Source organism: Falco rusticolus, chromosome 9, assembly GCF_015220075.1.
Source record: "Falco rusticolus isolate bFalRus1 chromosome 9, bFalRus1.pri, whole genome shotgun sequence".
NCBI lineage: Eukaryota > Metazoa > Chordata > Aves > Falconiformes > Falconidae > Falco > Falco rusticolus.
Window position 1 is genome coordinate 18,553,883 of NC_051195.1, and position 20,287 is coordinate 18,574,169.

The 20,287-nt window shown below is 40.9% G+C and overlaps 2 protein-coding genes across 7 annotated transcripts in view; one reads left to right on the top strand and one right to left on the bottom strand.

The window, feature by feature from the left end:
• Positions 1–30: 30 nt before the first annotated feature.
• On the top strand, positions 31–7,558 carry HNRNPH3 (heterogeneous nuclear ribonucleoprotein H3). Of its 5 annotated transcripts, none has more exons than XM_037400093.1 (10): positions 31–229; positions 1,447–1,583; positions 2,118–2,256; positions 2,812–2,999; positions 3,411–3,497; positions 3,854–3,972; positions 5,282–5,417; positions 5,677–5,757; positions 5,843–5,929; positions 6,242–7,558. In XM_037400093.1, exons 2-10 carry the CDS (start codon positions 1,466–1,468, stop codon positions 6,316–6,318), a joined length of 1,032 nt encoding a protein of 343 aa, XP_037255990.1. In that variant the 5' UTR covers positions 31–229; positions 1,447–1,465; the 3' UTR covers positions 6,319–7,558. The 5 variants fall into 5 exon arrangements, with proteins under 5 accessions (XP_037255990.1, XP_037255994.1, XP_037255993.1 ...); XM_037400097.1 differs by having other exon boundaries at positions 6,207–6,656; XM_037400096.1 differs by having other exon boundaries at positions 2,812–2,954; positions 6,242–6,656.
• The window catches only part of RUFY2 (RUN and FYVE domain containing 2), a 28,225-nt gene continuing 15,139 nt past the window's right edge, over positions 7,202–20,287 (bottom strand). Inside the window, exons 13-18 of one of the 2 annotated variants that reach the window (XM_037400091.1) lie at positions 16,527–16,646; positions 14,579–14,708; positions 13,903–13,997; positions 12,821–12,869; positions 11,785–11,862; positions 7,202–11,008 (exon numbers count right to left, since the gene is read on the bottom strand). In XM_037400091.1, the coding sequence (XP_037255988.1) occupies positions 10,865–11,008; positions 11,785–11,862; positions 12,821–12,869; positions 13,903–13,997; positions 14,579–14,708; positions 16,527–16,646 (616 nt within the window). In that variant the 3' untranslated portion in view covers positions 7,202–10,864. Of the gene's footprint in view, positions 11,009–11,784; positions 11,863–12,820; positions 12,870–13,902; positions 13,998–14,578; positions 14,709–16,526; positions 16,647–18,475; positions 19,728–20,287 lie in introns of those variants that run through there. The other variant, XM_037400092.1, reaches the window with a different exon arrangement.

Here is a 20,287-nt window from a genome sequence, read left to right on the forward strand (position 1 = left end):
CGCGCACGCGCTGTCGCCTTTGCCCGGAGGCGCGCATGTGCCGGGGCCGCGCGGCCGGGGCTGAGCAGCGCGGCGCGGCTTATCGCGATACTTGCGTAGCCGGGACGCGCGCCTGCCCATCTCCGCTGCGTACGTTTCGAGCCCACCGGCAGGTTGGAAGTGAGGAGGAGCTTCCTTCGCGGCAGAAGCTCCTGCCGGAGCGCGTCGAGGGGTGTGCGAGGGTCTCCTGGTGAGTGCGGAGGGAGCGGGCCGAGGGAGCCCTAGCAGGGCCCGCCCGGGGTGCCCGCAGGCAGGGTGGCGGTGGCAGAGGGGGCTCAGGCCCTGGGGCGGGCGGGCCTTTGAGCCCCCTCGACGGGGTGGCGGGGCCGGCGCGCAAATGCGGGAGCCGTGGGCCGCGGCGCTCCCGAAAGAGGGCGGGGGGGAGGGGGCGGCGCGGCGTCTCTCCGCGGAGCCTCGTTCCCGAGCACGGCCGCCATTTTGAGTGGTGGAGCCGAGGGCCGCGACGGCCCCAGGAGAGCGGCGGGCGAGGGGCTCCCGGGGGGCCGAGGTTGCGCGGGCGGAGGCCGGGCAGCTCCTGCGAGGCGGAGAGGTGGCAGCGGGGCGCGGCGGGGAGCTGGGCGGGAGAGGGGAGGCGGGAAGGGGCGGCCGCGGGGAGGCGCGGTAAATGGCGCCGGGGAGCGGGCGGTGGGTCAGGGCCGCGGTGTCGGCGGCGCGGGCCGGGGGGGGAGGGGCCTGCCTCCCCGCGCGCGAGGAGGGCGGCGGCGGTTTCCTGGGTGCTGCGGCTGGGCGGCCGCGCGGCCCGTTGTGGGGCGCTCGCGGAGCCTCGCGCGCACGTACGCACGCGCCCCGGCGGAGGGCGGCGCGCGTGCACGCACCTGCCGCCGCGCGGGCCCGACCTCCCCGTCCCCGGCGGGGTCTGGGCGCCCGCCCGGCTGCCCTCGGGGTGGGCCCGGCCCCGGCCGCGCCCCCGCGGGGTAACGCGCCGCCCGGCTTGGCGGAAGGGAAAAAACACCCGAAAAAACAGTCGGGAGCGTGGCCCCGGCCGCTTTGTTTGCAGACAAAGGAAGGCTTTGTGCTTCCGCGCAGGAACCGTTGCGTGGTTCCTGCGCCTTCCTCAACTTACGCATAACAACCCCCCCAGAAATAACGCAGAAAGCCCCCACCAAAGCTGATAGAAGGGATGTTCGACGTACTCTGAGTAAATAACGAGCTTTATGTGCTGTACCCGCCCACGTGCTGCCCCCCCGTCAGAGCGCGGGGTGGTTCTAGATGTGTGCGTGCTGTAGATATGATCAAACACAATTTTAAATACGTAACAGAAAAAAAAAGCTCATTATTCCTAGTACTAATTGTCTGAAGAAAAACTACCAGATTTCTGTTGAGGGGAGGAACTTGGTCATGTATGGAATCTCAAAAGTTTTTTGTTTTGTTTTTTTTTCTTTTTAGGCTTTGATTTAAATAAAAGATGGACTGGACTGGAAAACATAATGGGCCAAACGATACAACTAATGATGGAACAGTGGTACGACTTCGAGGCCTACCATTTGGTTGCAGCAAAGAAGAGATTGTTCAGTTTTTCCAAGGTACCTCTAGTATAGTTGAATATAGTGACTTGAGTTTTCTTGTATCTTTTACACAATGTTTTGCACATTTTAATTTGTAATAGCTGTTTATGGGGTGGATGGGAGGGATTGTGTTAAATTAGTTTATCTTAAGTAAGAATTATGCCCTGTAAATGAAATACAAATAACCATAGATGTAGTAAAACAGAGTTACGTATCTAATTTTGTTGAGGTGGTAAACGCATTATGCATTTTGGGAAAACCTGAATGTTAGCATTTGGATCAGCTAAATTGCTTGATTGGTAGCTATATATGTTTCATGTAACTTAGGTGGTTGTATTTTTGCATAGTTTAAACGGGAAAAGAAGTATGGCTAAATCCATAAATGTTTAATGAAAGATCGTTGGCTTGTATTGTTGGGTGATGGGGGAAACAAGGTGGTTTTCTTTTTCGTTGTTGTTGTTTAGATATGCTTTTAAGTATTTGCTACAGATGGGAATGTTTCAGCCTTTAACACTGTTCCCCTTGATGGGGTTATTTGTCCTTGGGTTAAAGGGTTGGAAATCGTGCCAAATGGGATAACATTGACGCTGGACTACCAGGGGAGAAGCACAGGGGAGGCCTTCGTGCAGTTTGCTTCAAAGGAGATAGCAGAAAATGCTCTGGGGAAACACAAGGAAAGAATAGGGCACAGGTGGGGATGGAGAGTTTGGGATGGTGTTAAATCTTTATTTTTGGGGGTTGTGGGTCAGTAATGCTTTTGGGGGGGTTGGGGACCATTATATGGAACTGGCTTTTTTTAAGAATTTTTATAACTGATCCTAAGTTAACTTGGGAAATACAGTAGCTTTGGGGGGTGGGGGAGACAGTATTGCTCTGGGTAGCTTGCTAAACTCAGAAAATTGTTTCAATCATTCCTGTGTAGGGTAATTAGTGATAAATGCTACTATAGCTAGACATTGTTTTTCAACAGTATGTTTCTCATACTGGAAAGACATGTTTTATGCTTAATCTGTACAGCTGGAATTTTCACATAGTAATTTTTGCCACTGTATAAAGTGTTGTGTGTTTTTTGTATATACACTTAAGATTCTTGCAGTTTTGAGGAGAAACTTAAGTTGTATGGCATCTCTAGTCACTTCTGTTGGATTGTACATTTAGTTATAGAAAACGTAGTATGGCCTTGTGTAATATTCAGAGAGCTTATGCATGTATTCTTACTGGTACCTTGAAAATCCTCTTTTATTAGATACATTGAAATCTTCAAAAGTAGTAAGAGTGAAATCAGAGGATTCTGTGACATGCCGAGAAGAATGATGGGACAACAACGACCTGGACCATATGATAGACCATTAGGAGGAAGAGGGGGTTATTATGGAGCTGGGCGTGGAAGTATGTATGACAGAATGCGTCGAGGAGGTGGTGGATATGACGGTGGTATGTTTATCTAATGACTGGAGGTTCTGTTGTCAGTTTTGTGTTCCTGACATCTTTGTCAAGAAATAAAGAAATGAACAGTAGCTACGGTACCCATTAGGTTTGACGCAGTTATCTCAAAAAAAATGTCTACTTGTGCTGTATCAACAAATGTGGCTTCGTGTTTAAGATTAATGGAAATAATAAGGGAACTGTATTTTCAGCAGAATTTGATCTCTCACTTGCATGTTATAGTCACTATGTAAAAGGAAACATACACCTGCACCCTGTCCAGAAATTCAGGTTTACCAGTCTGTAGAGGCTGTTTGCAAACTGCTGGGTGCCCAAAGACTGAAAAATTGACTCTTGTGCAGTGCTCTGTGAATTTTGGGTAAGGATGTAATCACTCCTTTCTTTCTCTCTGTTGCACAGGGTACGGTGGCTTTGATGATTATGGTGGCTATAATAACTATGGCTACGGAAATGATGGCTATGATGACAGAATGAGGGATGGGAGAGGTAAAAAAAATACTTTTTAAATAAATTGTTTAAAAATATTTTTACTGAGTTGTAAAACATAGTATTACCAAGACAGAAATAACTGCTTTCTTCATTAGATTATTTTGTAAAGAAAGAAGGTTGTTGAAAAAAGGGGGGGGGTGCTGGGAAACAGGACTGGGGAATTTTAGGAAAAAGTAAACACATTGCTTGCCATGTCTTCTGCTAGTATTTGGGTTGATACATGGAACATGTAAACAACTTACATGCAGTGGTATGAAGTCAGCACTTTCAGAAAAACAGTAGTAAGGACTTTTCTGGCTTTTTGTGATGATCTTACAGGTGTGTGGTTTTGTTTGGTTTGGGTTTTTTAATAGGCATGGGAGGACATGGCTATGGTGGAGCTGGAGAGGCAGGGTCGGGTTTCCATGGTGGCGGTCACTTTGTTCACATGAGAGGACTGCCTTTTCGAGCAACAGAAAATGATATTGCTAATGTAAGTACAGTGGGGAAAAGGGCTTTCTAATGCCAAGAGTTGGCACGTTCTTGCCTTTCCTGTTCCAAACTCAATTAAAGATCTCAAGTGATTAATAGCTCTAATACATCCGCCAACTGAAGTCAATGGCCTTTTATGCAAGTTTTGCAAAACTTTGTAGTAAACGAGCTTTTAGAAGGGTAATGTCTGAGGTGAGATTACTGAAGAAGTCAGCCAAGCTATATTTATCGTTAATCTCTGTACTCTTTCATTTCCAGAAAAGGTGTATTGGAGAGAGAGCAGTTGTTGCAATCAGTACCCATATTTTAAGGTTTTCAGGAGTTTGTTTAAGCTTAACTGAAGATTTTTGATTTTGTAAAAGAGTGATAGCAAATGTGAAACTTTGATTGTATTGACCTATTTATTTTTTGACCTGAGACTTTATTTTAGGAGGGAGAGGGTGGGGAGACTGTTGGGAGCAGTGTTCAGTTCGAGGAGATGGTGTCCCATTACTCATAAGATACCAGGGAGGCAAATAAAAGTACATCTGCAAGAATTTGGGATGTTCTTGTGTCAGTATAGATGTGGTGTTTGTAGGGAGACAGTTTTCCTGGGATATAAGGCTTGGTTTAAGCACAGCCTCTCTTGGGGGACAGACGGACTCCATGCTTAAGCTTGTGCTTGTTTGTTGTTTTGGTTTCTTTTGGTGGCTTTTTTTTTTTAATTCGGCTGTATTTTTGTGTCTGTTTGATTGTTATCTGTAGTCTAAAGACTTTCTGAGAGCAAGGGCCAGACTTGAGCCTTTGATTCAGAGTATGTTGTTGCAAGTTGATGAGTAGTACTTCTGTGGCATACCAAAGGCTTGTTTGCATATACTGTTTGGTAAAAAGGCTGTTAGTCAGAAATACCACTGTATCTCTCGAGTTATGTAGCAGGGAAGAGCAGTCTGATTGACAGCTTTTTATGAATTCCACAAACGTGTCCTTGCTTTGAGAAATACATTTGGCTCTGCTGCTTCAAAAACGAAGTGATTATTTTCCTCTTCCAGGATGGCATTATATTAGAACTCATTGCTTAAAGCAGCATGTGGAGGCAGGAATTCTTGTTTGTATCCTTGCCTTTACAGAAAGCTCCTCAAGTTCTGTAGCCGGAGCTCTTCAAGTTGTGTAATAATAATGGATTGTAAGTGTAGACTAACCTAATGTTGACGGTCCAAAAGCATCACTAAGTGATACTTTGGAAATTAGTAATTGAATTTAAGCGGTAGGAAGTACCTGGCTCGAATTCTGCATTAGTGTTATTTATTTATAATTTTTGTTTCAATTCTCAGTTTTTCTCACCATTGAACCCCATAAGAGTTCACATTGATATTGGGGCAGACGGAAGAGCTACAGGAGAGGCTGATGTGGAGTTTGTAACACATGAGGATGCAGTAGCTGCCATGTCTAAGGATAAAAATCACATGCGTGAGTGTCATGTTCACCTGATGCTTTCACTGACCAGAGTATATAAGGGGAAACTGAATATAAGGGTTTAACCTGCATTAAACTGAAGTTGCTGTGCAGGCAGTACCCAGGTCAGAAGGCTTTTTGCCATCTATCACATACCAAACTCAATATCTGTGGGCTTGTGACTTACTTGTAAGGTGGGGTGGGTTTGCTTTGCATCTCTATGCTTCTGGTTTCTGAAACCAAATACTAAGTGAGGTGCTTTTGTTCCCTACAGAGCATCGATATATTGAGCTATTCCTGAACTCAACTGCTGGAGGTGGTTCTGGAATGGGAGGCTATGGCAGAGACGGAATGGGTACGCATCAGTTCCAGGCTTAACTGACATTTTGCCAAGTCTTAAGGAGTTCCAGGCTTGTAACGATGCACTTCCTGCTTTTCAGATCAAGGTTACGGTTCTGTTGGTAGAATGGGAATGGGTAGCAATTACAGTGGCGGATACGGAACTCCTGATGGCTTGGGCGGATATAGTAAGTAAAAGTTCTCTTTTTAAATGTATTTTGTAAAATGTTGCTAACATCTGTCTTCTGACAGACTGTGGGGAAGGGTGGTGGGCTGGGCTTTCTGTGCTGGAAGAAAGGGAAGGAGGGTGGTGGTTCAGCGTAAACTGTAAATCGGGGCTTTGTGCATTTTGCTACTGCAGCAGATGCTTGTTTAGAAAAGTAGTGCTGAAGTATTGTTGTTTTAGTAGAAGTTATCTTCAACGAACTGTTCCGTATTACCCATCACGTTTTTTCTTTTTTTAAGGTATGTATGCGTGACCTTGTGTCAATTGTTTGCAGGTCGTGGCAGTGGAAATAGTGGAGGATACTATGGGCAAGGCAGTATGGGTGGAGGAGGATGGCGTGGAATGTATTGAAGGGTAGCCTTGCTTCTACAGAACATCCTGGAAGAAACAGTCTCTGGTCTACTAGACTTTCTTACAAAATTTGATTTCTTTTGTATTTTAAGAACTTTATAATGACTGAAGGAATGTGTTTTCACAATATTATTTGGTAAGCAACAGATTGTGATGGGAAAATCTGTTTTCTGTAGGTTTTATTTGTTGCATACTCTGACTTTAAATAAATTTTTATATTCAAACCACTGATGTTGATACTTTTTATACTAGTTACTCCTAAGGATGTATTACATATTCAAGATTACAGTTGGTTTAAGATGTTGTACTATGGTTCAATAAAGGTGGTTGTACTGTAACTCCTATGAACACTGATTCAGTTCTATGTAATCTTGGTGTAGTGAATGAATTTGAAAAATTCACTTGTTTAAGGGGAAAAAAGTAGCTGGATAGATTAGTTTTTATTTGGTAACAATCCTTCCTAAACACTTTTGATAAGTTGTATGTAATAATTTCAACACAGCACAAAGCTGCAGAAGCTAAGTCATTGTTCTGGCTTTCTTTCTTGTACTACCGGACTCTACTATCATCTTCAAATACACAGCTGCACAAACAAGTAGTGCCCAAGCTTTGTGCCTCCACAAAACCAAGCAACGTTTATTTCTGTGCTTCGCTGTAGCACTCTCGATAACTGCATTTTAAACTAAACCCCTAGCACAGCTTTGGGCTAACATTAGAAAGGTCAAATACTAGCTAATTTGAAGCTGTCTACTTAGTATTTTTTCCACAAACACAGCTTTTGAGAAAAGTGGGGGATTTGGAAGCAAGGTAGACTACTTCTTTCCTGAAGTTGTATTTAAACATGGTTCAGCTTTTTTTGCAGCACAGGGCCAATTTGTCTGTATTTTGTTCAAACTTGACAAGCCAGTATATGGATGAGCTCATTAGAAACAAAGTATCTCTAAAATAACTATAAGCCCGGTACTCGTTCAGTAACACACTACCCAAACACATTGATAAGACTTTTTGTGCATTTGTGACATGTAAGATATGTAAGAAACTATTGTTTGAAGACACTTAACATACCTGATGTGTAATGAAAAAAGGTATTTATTATTCTGAGCCAGTGTGATCTCCCAAATTTAACTGCTTTGTCCTCAATGCCTCCCTTAAAATGTCAAATGTGATCTTGGGTATTGAAAGTCTGTCACCTGTTTTGCTAGTACTGTGTTATATATGTAATAAATGTCTTCTTGTGGGAGAGGAGAATGGAGTTTATTTCGCTAGAGAGCGTGGTCTTGTGTCAAAGTGACTGGAAACAGTAGCTGAAAGGGCAGTTGCATCGGTTTTGGCTAGGAAGGGGGGGGGAAGGTGATCTTGCCCCCAGTGATCTTACAGGGCTTTGGTTTAAGGCAGCGCTTTTAAAACTAGCGGGTTCTTGGTCTGTTGCTGAAAAACCTTTTGTGTTTTCATAAAACAAGATGGCAAAGGTCAGGACGAGAGTTAATCCAGTTACAGCAAAAAATACAGCAAGGTAGAAGTCATCTGCGCTTAATGGAAGCACGTGTTTTCTGTCACCTCGGCAGATAGCCACAGCTCTCTGTGAAGAGTTCCAGCTCCGCTGTTCCCTCACTGGGGCACACCTTGTGTTCCATTTTATGAGCAGGAACAGGAACGTGTGTAAGACTCACCCTTTGAGAGCAGGCCCAGAGCTGAAACTTTCAGCTGTTTTGTATAACCGAGCAATCTGCAAAAAGCAAGCTGAACTTGAGTCCCGATGAATGGAATTCCATATCCTGGACAGTGAATCCCCTCAGACTGTCTGGTCCCTTCCACGGTGACACCACCCTGTAACAAGCAGCATTCAGTTGAACCTGCCTGGTCACCTTTTCAGTCACTTAAGCAGTGTTCAAACTGCAGAGGAATTGTTTTTGAGAAGAAAAGCTCTGGTCAGAGATTGCTCGGTCACTGAGAAGTTTCTGATTCCACCAGTGGATGCAAAATTACGTTTCAGCCTTTGGCTGGGAGAAGGAGGAGGAGCTGAAGCGCTTGTTGGGGCTACCGGGAGCAGCTGATGCCAGCAGCGGCGTGGGGAACGCCGGGCATCGCTGCCCGTCCCCCTGGCTTTCAGAGAAGCTGCTGCAAACATCAGTGAACCAGCTTTGCGTGCTGGTGGGCACAGCGCCGGCGGGCCCTGGCTGGGGACGGGCGTGTGCTTCGCTGCTAATGCCCCCAGCTCCGGCCCTCAGGAGTCACTTCGCAAGAACACAAACCGGGGTGCCCTGCTCCCGTGGGCAGTTATGGCTCCTGATGAGTGGAGGGGTCCCCCACAGATCCTCCTCCACCCCGTGGGAGGATGCGTTAGAACTGCAATCTGTCAAACGGGTTCACAGAGAGACAAAAATACAGAGTTAATAACAGTGTGGTCCAAAAAACTGCTAAAAGCAGGTCAGGTACATAGTTTGATGCTAAGGGAAATAAAACTCCATAGAACATCCAGTATTCACCATTTCATTCCAGGCAGAAGTTTTACTTCAAGTAAGTAAAAGCGATCTGGGTTATTACACACTACTTCAGTGACAGTTTCCCATGCAAGCAGGGCAGCACTGAGGAGAGGAAAAAAGTGGAGTTAAGTAACAGACATTTAATTTCTTGCACATTACAGAAGTACACTATATTCTTATTTTAAAAATCAACTATTTAAAACTCAATTTTGTTCAGTTGAATACATTTTGAAAAGTTACATATTAAAGCAGTACATACTAGCATCATCTGTATCCTGGATCAAACCCTGCTGCCTCCATACCTGCTCCACGTAAAACCCATCAGCAAACACTCCCAGAATACCTTCAGGTGGCATGTGAGCAGCACGTGGTTTGTTCCATCATTAGCAGGGTAGCTCCCACTCCCCAGCGTACACAAGGACTTTCTAAGCAACTTGAACAAGTCATAAGAAAACACTCAAAAGACTCTGAATTACAAATTTAAATGAAATGACATTATTCCCACAGTTAAGTTGCAGATCAATTAAGTTTATTTTTTTCCAAAAGCTATTTACAGATTTACAAGTATTTGTTTTGTATTTTACAAAAAGTTACATCAGGTAATTTAAAAAACATTTTTCTTTACAAAAGCTACATAAGCAACTACATTGAGGTGTTAAAAAGAACAGCTGTATTAGCTTTTAGAATAGTAACTAAATACCTATCCTCAAAAGACAAAGCTAAGCTAAACAAAGTGCAAGAACAGTTAAAAGACCTGTCTCAAAGCCTCCCTTCTCCTGTCAGTACGAGGAATTTCCCAAGCCCATGGCTGAAGGAACCATGGGGCTCACGGTTCTGCCGGCAGCTTGCCAGCGCCAACCACAGCGTGGAGATTCTGCAGCTGGACCCCATCGCACAAGCGACTGAAGGGAAGAGGGTGGATTGGTTCTAGTGCAGTGACTGGAAGCAAGGACAATTTATCAAAGGATGTATTTGTATTTGTCTATGGGAAGCATAAGGATTTACATTCCAGTGGAAGTTGCCATCAGTGCGAAGAGTGGTCAGACCTAGGCCTACCCAACAGTGCTCTGGAAAAAAATGAAGTTTAGGAACAAACTCTGAAAGTTTGAGAAAGGTGCTGACAAAACAAGGAAGAACCTTCCTGTCCAACACAGAAAGAACACAGTACCCCAGTATTTAATCCTAATCTTTCTTGGTGGCAGATTCACTCTGCTTCTAGAGCTATGCAGTGACTACACTTACAAGCTTTATAGCATGACTCACGAAAATAACACAAAGATATCCCTTGAAGGTTACAGACAACGTCAGGCAAAAATTTTGTGACGGACATCTCTCCTTTAACGGAAACACAGATATATCAAATAGTTAACTTAAAAAATGAATTCAGCAAAATGCACTTTCCCTCACCAAGTGCCTGGAAGCACTGTCTGTCACCTGCCTGGCACAATCTCCCCTTACACCTGTGCATACAAAGAACAGGGCCGTCAGTACAACACTCTTGGATGTATCAAATCTCAGTAACTGAGGAGAAGTAAACTACTACGGCATCTGGCAATAACTTATCGGACCACTGCATTAATTGTGTTACTTTTTTCAAATACAATTTAAAACCAGCTAGCACACAGTTTTGTTTCACAACAGCACATCACAGGCACATTCTGCAGCAGAATTAGGTTGGACTTCTTGCAGACTAGCCTGTAAAAGCAAGTAAGCGTATCACCTTTTTCAAGATCATTGTAACGACTAAGATACTCAACAAATACATGTTAACGCTGAGTCTCCTCTATAAACTGCCCTGCTTCCTCCATTTGAGCATCTGAGCCATTTGGTAAACTGACATTCTCATCTGTATTTTTAACACGTACATTTTCTACATTTGGGTCCCATTTTCTCTGTTTGTTTCAACAGGAAGCAGACAAGAAACTCCTCCTCAGGTACCTTGAAAATGCAACTCTAAACTGCTTACCTGAAATTCTGGCAATACTGCTGTATGTTCTTTAGTTGGGATTTTATTACAGGATTAGCTGAATACCAAAAGGCAATAAATATCTTGTAAAATAATCTTATGGCACATTAGAAGAGCACCTCTGTATAAGTATTGCATGGCAGGAATCACAGACCCGAACAGGCTTTGGTGAAGAAGGCAGAGGCAGTTCATTGTCAGAACAGGCATTACAGAAGATCTCACCACAGTTTCTACAATGATGCTAAATAATGGGGATAAGATTAAAAATTAAAATTCACAATGGAAATACACTTGGTAATTAGACACCAATAAAATTATGCACAAAGCAATCCAAAATGCGATCACTTCCATTTCTTTAGTCTAAGCATGGAATCAGTTTTCAAAAGATAATTCATCTGAATCTCAATATATGATGCAATCCTAGACAGACCATGGTAGATAGTCTGTCTAGGACTCTGCGTGTGTGTGTATGCATATATATATGTATGCTTTGCAGATTCATTCAACCCCCAGATTAATAACATACTCTGCTATATAAAAATATAAGCAATGACATTCGAGCCAGTGGATGCTTCTCTCTGGTAGCTAATTGAGTTTTAACATAATACGGTAACACAAAAATTCCTGCATGCATTAATAAAACATAAAGATTAATATCACATTTTACTTTAAAATAACAATAAACATAATTTGTCTATTTAAAAAATGCCATAAAAAGACTTCCACAGATGTCAAATTGTAACAGTGCCAGAGCTGACAAGCGTTTGAGATGATGATGCCACAAAGTAGGTTGAATAATTTTTAAGCATGCTCCTTTGTGGCACGTCACCAAACGGCAGTGTTTCTTTTGAAATTAGGTCCCAGCTGTATTGTACGTATCAGAGAACTAGAAAGACATCTCAAAAGTAACTATGCATTCATCTGAGTGTTGACATTTCATGCCAGACCTCTAAGATAATTAATGTTTTTCTCATAATACATGTAAACAAGTTGGATGAAATTTTGTTAAAGTTTTACCTTCCTTTTGGAAAGAGAAAATTCCTTTTCACACAACTTGCAGTGTGTAGCCTCTTTGTCCTTCAACCAAACCTGGCCCTGGAGAAAAAATTAACGTAACTATATATATCTGATGAAGTTAAACTTTGGGTTCCAGGATGCAAGACAAATCAACAGCAGTATGTTTACTGCCTGAATTGCTGAATGCCCCAAGACCAGTCTAATATCACAGAGACACTCTAAAGCAGTACAAGACTGCTCTGAAACACGGCAAAACCTTACGAGACAAGACAGAGCAGGAACAGATGCAAAGAGAACATGCTCGAGGTAGTAAAGCTGGTCAGTGGCAGAGCTGGGAAAAGCAGAAAGGTATCCAAGTTTCAGAGCTGAAGCCTATTTCCCTGCCCATCACAGAGAATCAGTCCCCAAGATGCATGAAAGCAAAAAAACCAGGGCAGCGTCAAGAACTGTTAATTTCCTTCTGTCAAAACCAATTAATAAAACCAGGGATCTGATCAACAAAACCATTTCAGACACCTTTACTTTGACTGAAATAACATGCAAGGTGACACACCACATGATCAAACACAAAATCTCTGCTCTCAAGTGCTCCCTGCAGATCTTCAAAAAAGTTCCAAACCTCTTGACATTACAGATTGTATTTTACCAGCTTTGGTGCTACAAGTTTACTTAATTCCTAGGCTGATCAAATATTTATTGATCACTGAGTAGTAGTACATTAAGTAAGACAACTTAAGCACAGTTGTCTGCATATTCTGCCCCAGACACACTTTGGAAAACACAGAAGGGTATACCATTGCAAGAAAAGTGTCAAAATGCATAGCTGTACATCAAACGAGAAAAATCCAAACCAACTGAGTATCTTTTTCCCCATGAGGTTACAGGGTGTCTGTGGTTCTCTCCCACTGGAGGAAATCATATGATGAATCTCTTCTGAATAGTTGCTGTTGGAGAGAAGTCTTCTCATGCTTACAAAATATTTCAAAGGGAACAGGCAGAACTTCAAAAGTTTCTTTTTCCTCCAAATACTACTAACCTGCAATGCTTTGTTTGCTTCTTTTATATCTTCTATTTTCAGCTTTGATCTAAAGAATAAGATAATGTTATTTTAAACTTTAATATAAAGTTGTTAGACCATAATTAACAAAAGTTGTAGGTACTTAAAAAACTAAGTACTCTGAACTTTTAGTTAGTATTTTATATTACAGCAGCATCGAAGGGATGCAATCAATCTCACGCCCTGCTATACTAAGCACTATACAAAGACACGCTGTCTCCAAAGAGCTCAGAAACCTTCAAATGGCTGGAAGTTTGCTTGGGGTTATGTGGGTATTTGTACCAGCACAGCTCTGTGCAAATACCTAAAGCTAGCACGGTGCACTGGTGCAAAACCAGAACTTAAAAAATTCTGGCCCTGTACAAGAGCGTGTTATGCTGTTATGGAGAAACCAGCCTCCCCACAGTCACCCGGTGCCAACCCACTCAGGACTGACGGAGGCACAGTATACATATTAGGTTATTCTACAGGGCATGAAAGTCCACACTAGTCACAGCAAAACTACTTAGAAGACAAGAGATCATTAAGTAAAACTTTAACATGTAACTGTAACGAGAGCTGTGCTCAAAAATTTATTGCTCACTATAGTCCGAAGGAGTTTTGATAAAGTAACCCCTTACATGCTCTACAGACTTGGCAACAATGAGCTATGATTGTCACACAGAGAATCTTCATCTCTTCAAAGAAAGGAATCCAAGAGCGTGCACCCTCACAAAGAGATCAGCACCTTCCTGCTGCACACAGAGCTGTTATCTCCTACATGGGTTCTTCTCTGGGAATGCCACAACACGCAAACCAGCCAGCCATTCCCAGAGCAAAAAAACTCCTAATGCCCGCAGGTCCTTTTAAACCAGGATTTCCTGTTCAGAGCGCTATAACTACCCATAAGGTCACAGCTAGCCCACCCGCCAAAAAATAAAAATAAACAGACCTAATCTAACTGATAACTGGCTAGGTAATACTGTCATATACAGTCTAATTCACATGACCACCATCCTATTATTTTTCTTAATTAAAGTTTATATGACAAAAATAATCATGATCATGAATAACAAAATTACTCGCTCAGCTTGGATGCCAGTTCTTGGAGAGCAGCTTCTTGGTCTTGACATATCCTTTTCAGTTGTTTGTTCTTTTCCTGGAGTTTAAGGAACTCCTTAAAACAAGAAACAAAACAAACAAACAAAACCCCCCAATTATTCTCAAACTTGTATTTGCCTACTGCCTAGAAAACTGCTACTACCCAAAGCTGACCTTACTGAGAAAGTCAAGTGAATGAATGACCCATCAGGCTCTCTATTAAGATTCCCAAATCCAACTTGAACAGCAACAACTCAGGATTAAACTCTCTTAGATCCCAAGAGATGAAGCATTTTTGCTTCTGCAGTTCTCTCCAGGAAGAAAAACAATTGATTGCAGAGGTCAGCACTACTACAGAGCCACGGATACTAAGTCAGAGAGGGGCTGAAGCACTTCCTATGAGGAGAAAACAGAGCCTTCGATACCAATGAGAAAGGAAAACGAGGATTTCGTTTTTCCTTATTCAAAACACTGAGTTCTGATCTGAGGACTGAATGGGGAGTAAAATAAACATGTTTTTTTCTTAACCTATTTGTGCAAATACATTTAATCTTTCTTATCTACTTGCAGAAATTCTTAAAAATACCACATCTAAGTTCATAATTAACTTTGCAGTCAATTTCTAAATTACTAGTCAAGTTTTACTGCAGAATTTACTTTTTTAAGGTTAATTATTTCTTGGGTCTCTATTCTCAGCTGAGATACAGTTTCCTTTTCCTTTTGAAGATCATCCTCTAAGGTTTGCCGCCACTCCTTTTCTATCTTCAAATCTGTTTCCAGCTGGAGCCTAAAATGTGCATAACAAAACAAAACAATCACTGTGCATAAGAGTATCATTTTTAAAAAACAAAAACATTTATTTCTGGGTGCAATATACTATTATCATAATAAACAAATGATCATCTTACACCTTTTCTGAAACAGAAATACTGCATCAATATCATAATATTTCAGACATCAGGGTACTAAACAAAACAAAACACTGTCATTCAGAAAATGCTTTTTTAAAGATTCTTTTTTAAAAAAATATATGCTTTTTTAAAGGACCAAGAACATGGCATAATTTTGAAGAGCTGACCTTTGTAATAAATGAGCAAGAGAAGATTAACCACGAAATTGTAAAGTGCTTTTAAAACATGCATAAGGCAAAGCCCCCCTTAACTTCACACAGCTTGTTTCTGAAATCAATCAACCAACCAACCAACCACACTGCCTTTGGTGATGCTGACAACGATGGCATATATCTCTGGTGCACACAAAAAGTCATTTAATATTATACCCTTAGATGTGAAACTTCTATTTTAGACTAAGGTTTATGGCATTTTGAACAGAATTGAAAATAAAGGAGGAAGGACTTTAAATTACTATTTAAGTGAGCTTTCTACATAGCTGAGGTTCAACATAAAGAAGGATCTAAACTATTTGTTTAACTAGAGTCTAGTTAAAGGAATTAGGGCTACTCTGATGGGAGATCCACTCTAGCTGGAATTTCACTATCAGTTTCATGGAAGAGCTGGTGTTTAGAACGTTGCAAAGAAACCAAAGGATGGAAGCACTGCTCAACTTTCTAGATCTAAATTGTGCCAACACAATAAAAGAGGAAAGAATCTGACAGTAGTCATGCAAGGTTTTTTTGATGGAAAACCTGTATCCATATTAATTTTCCTGTTTGAAAATCAAACCCATTTTTAAAGGAAAAACTTACATTTCGGGACACTACCTCAGCATCTGGCTGGAAAAGTTCAGAAGTGAACATGACCTTGAGGTTTCAGAATTGCAGAATTCTAAGGCTGGGGTCTGAACTGTTCTTTTGCCAAAATCTGCAAAGATGACTGTGGTAGTAAAGTGAACATTTGTATGACAGTTAAACAAGTTTATTAACATTTTGAGTTGTAAGAGAGGTAGGGTGGGCTAATAATTAGATTGGAAATCACTATTTTTTTAAAACTGAATCCTTCTGGTGCCACAGATTTGAACTGGCTTAAAGAATTTACTTGTTACCTTTCCAAACAGGGAAAACACCTGCCCTTACAGGGACCTTTTTACATTATGTATTTATTTAAATTGGTACTGAAGGTTTTAACAGGAGAAAAACTAGAGGGTTGGCTTTTGTATTACTTTTTAAGACTCCAGTGGATTATAATTTTTTATTTCCTGCCCGGTGGTAAGTTAAAGCATTTCTACGTTATTCATAAGCTTGATCAATTATACTATTCTTATGCCACTTCTGTTTAAGTTCATACTACTATATACTTGTGAGTTTTGTTAATTGTGTATACATCTACTACTGTTACTACTACACTATGTATTTTCCCCCACTTAATGGTAATTTCCTTGTGACTTAAGCTGGCACTTTTAGACAAAAAAATAATGCTGTTATTCCCCCCGCTTTCAAGCTGCACACCATTTTAGAGGCAACCAAAGGCAGCTTGACTTTCTTGTAATAGCATATATTCTTCTACCTTGCCAGTACCTAACATGAAGATTTTCAGTATTTATATTCTGTTCAAAACCATTCCACAACCAGCCTGTATTAAGACACGACGCACTGCAATGCAGAATGTGTACTACTGTGTAGTTTTCCAAACATGAAAGATATACTTACAGCTGTTTCTCCTTCTGGGAGAATTCTTTCTGCAGACTTTCACATTTATTCACATATTCCTGTTTAAGTTTCTCATCCTCGGCCTCAGCCTCCATTTGAGCCTTCTCTGCTTGCTGCAATCTGGTGTAATTCAAATCAACTTTGGGTAAAACTGAAGCTAGAACTAGGGTGTAGAGGGTGAAGAAGACAAATAAAAGAAAAATGGGGAAATAGAAACATTTCTAAATAAAAACAAAGTTTGGGGGAAACTCACAAACTCAAACGAGAAATCCATACAATGCCTAGAGAACTAGCTCCTGTTTTTTCATACAGTAAGAGAGTAATCACTGTAAGTAATCACTGTTTTATTTTATGTTCATGAATAACAGATGACAAAGCAGGATGATACATATTTTAGAATTGAAGCATATACCTTAATGCTTTTTTCTTTTTTTTCCCTTTAGCATATGTTCGTGTGTTATTTTTGGAAGCTTCACCCCCCCCAAATAAATCCTGTAAAAGTACTTGGCTTGTACTAATCACCCATTAAGACAGGGCAGAGCATGTGTTGTGCAAAAGCAGCTCAAAACAATTCAGGCACAAGGCTGAATATAGAGCACTGCGATCAGGCAGCAAAAAAAATTACCTAGCCTAATACAACAAGACACAGCCTGACAGGTCCCACTACATTTATAGAACTACCTCAACTACATCATATTATTCAATTTAAATAGTCTGTATTAAAAATAATGCATTCTTACACTGGTTAAAATAGCTCCATACTATAGACAAAATAAATAAAACTGATTAATCAAGAAATGAGGGATTATTTCTTTTATTTAATCTTTCCTTTCTGAATTCCAGGGATTTGTTTCTGCTTCAGCTAGTACTCCGCTTGGAATCCATTAGTTCAATGTGGTTCCTCTCCGCTTAGTCACCTTCTTCAGTCCAGAAACAGATGGATGTAATGTAACAAAAGTAAAGGTACTAAAATGCAATTTGTGCTATATCATGGCAACACCTGTCCTAATGAAAAGGCATGAGAGTAAAAGAGCCTGTAAAATACCACTGGAATGTCCCCACCTCCTGCGTCCTGTTTAACAAAACTGTTTTAAAGGCCTCTCAGGTAAGTGGTAGGAGAAATCTGTGATAGTCTCTCTCTGTGCTTGATTCCTCACTTCCCAGCAGCTAGCTGAATGCAGAGTAACTCACAACTCCCGATGTCAGCTAAAAAGAAATTAAGTCAGCAATTTGTCTACATTTGTGCTTCCGCTGATGAGGTTGCACCAGCAGGAGTTTCCAAAAGCTGCCAGTAAACCAGCAAGAAAAGGCTGGAATTAAACTACCTTATGAGGTGTGTACTATCTCATTCAACTATACCAGTTGTTTTAAGGATGTTCCTGGTCACGTTTGCAACAGTAGTACACAGAGGGCCAAAACATGTATGGAAAGGAGAATACTGGGAAAAAGCAGGACCAATTCACTGGGCAGAAGCAGCTGAACGAAGCTACACAAGACAGTAACACCAAAAGCAAGTTAAAGTCCTCCCTAAATCACAGATTAAACTGCAGTGTAGTTTCCACAACCGAGGCAGAAAGGCAGCTTGCTACCCAAGACACATGCTAGCCAAGCCAAGCTACAGCACCATCCTCTAGACTAGCACCAAGACTAACTTGCACTGCTCCAATTCAACTGAATGCTGAGCTGGACCCAGTTCACAGCAGAATTTGCAACTCAGGTGATACTGAGGCAGATACTTGTTTGCATAGATGACTGTGAGATGGTTAACGCTCCCATTTCTGCTATGGTCTACCTGCCGTTCTATTCCATCTTTCTGGTTTGGGTTTTCTTTGAGGATGGGAGGTACTTATTTTTTAGTAGCCATCCCATGTTAAAAGGCTTTCTAATTCCAAACCAAGGAATAAGGTACTATATAACCACGGACTAGAAAGCCTTCTGTATTATTGTGTCCTGCCGCCACTTGTGCAAACTCATCTCCTTCTGCTGAAAGACCCCAAGATTCTTTTCCCAGTCAACTTCCCCTCCACACTTCAGAGCAAACAGTGGGAAGCGTATCAAAGGCAGTCAGCAGCTAAAACTCTCTTATTTCTGTGGTGCAGGTAAGCAGCAACTCAAAGCAGAAATATGAGTTGCAAAGACTGCTTAGTGATGAGCGGAGGGAGGGAAAAGGGGTTGGACAAAACCGTAGGTTATGACTACAGTGTAGACAGCCACAGACAGGCAAGATCCTTAGCTGACAAACAAGTTAGACAGGTTTAGGATCTGGGCCCTAAATGTAAATCCTTTTTATTACTACAACTTCCACTGTAGCTATCATGGTGCAGCTGTTCTAGGCAGGAGTCACAGCTACAGAATTTGCTAGAGCAGGCTGTCCTTGCTGTCTGGAGCCCCATCCAAGTCCAGGCTCCAAACACATTTTAATTCCGTGAAAATATTTTACCCCACATCACATCAGCAAAATGGAATTTGTGCTTTAGCTGTTTTATCTCCAACGCCTGTAAATCTTCCACTGTACATACTGAACATATATGTTGACATCACCATCTTTTTTAAAATATATTGTTCTGATACAGCACTCTGTTTAAGAAAACAGTGCTAGTTACAACCAAAAAACCCAACAGAGAGCATGCTTTTTGGATTAATACAGCCTAAAAGTGAAAGAAATAAGCAGGGGAGAAGGGAAATATTAGTCAGAATGGCTGCTTTTTAAATCTATTAGTAACACAAAGAATAGGAAAAATCACTAATTAGAAACAAAGGTCATAAAAACGTACAGTCAAAGTAAAGATGGCTAACCTTTTAAAATAAACTGACAAACAGTAAGTGATTTCATAGCATTAAAAAACTAGCTCACATCTGCTTAATAATAGTGCAGTAGTTTACTCTTTTTTTTTTTTTTTTTTTTTTTCTCTCCTAAGAGGGGTAAAGTGAGATCGGAGATGATGTTCTTTCAGAAAACAAAACAGAACCCAGCTACGATCAGTTACAGTGCAGGATTTCTAATACCACTTGATATTTAATGTTGTAATTTTAAAATTCTTAAGTTGTATTTTATCAGTAGTTATTTAAACACAACTGATCTGGAGGAACTTTCAGAATGATATGTCTTTGACAAGTTTGTACTGGTGCTGAGCTTCATTGCTGGCACACTTGACGAATGACATTGCAATAGTCCTAGTTTGAGTTAACAGATCTTTGTCACTTCATGAATGCAGTGGACAAAAATCAAAGACAGATGAAGGCAGCAAAATAGTAAAAACAAAAATTGGGATAAAGGATAAAAAGAAAAAGAAAAAAGAGGGAAAAAGGATGTCAATAAAAGAATATTCATGTCACTAATTTTTTTAATATATAACCATGTTTTTCATAATCAGATTTAAATGAAAAAAAAAGACATGTCAAACACCAACATGAGAGGGCTTATGGATATGTTATATTTTACATTTAAAAAGATCAATGTTGCATATAGACCACTAAATTAAAATGTACAAATCACATTTTAATATTATGTAATACATGCAGTCTAACCATAATGTAAATTTAGATACTGTAAATTGTAGTCTTTCACTTTTCAACCTTTCCATGTAAAAACTCTTTACATCATTGAAAATAATGGTACTTCCAAAGCAACAGACAATAATTTTGTCTTTAAAATAAGTGTATTTTTTAAAAAGAAGAAAAAAAAAATCGAACAGTAAAGCACTAATAAAAGTTTCAGAAAGGTTCTTTTTAAATGTTCTAGTTGAAAGTTACATTTCAGT

Coding starts and splice junctions, on each gene's coding strand:
- HNRNPH3 (XM_037400093.1), top strand. CDS start 1,466: ATGGACTGGACTGGAAAACATAATGGGCCAAACGATACAACTAATGAT. Junction 3,000..3,410: donor AGGTGGTGGATATGACGGTG/GTATGTTTATCT, acceptor TCTGTTGCACAG/GGTACGGTGGCTTTGATGAT. Junction 3,973..5,281: donor CAGAAAATGATATTGCTAAT/GTAAGTACAGTG, acceptor TTCAATTCTCAG/TTTTTCTCACCATTGAACCC.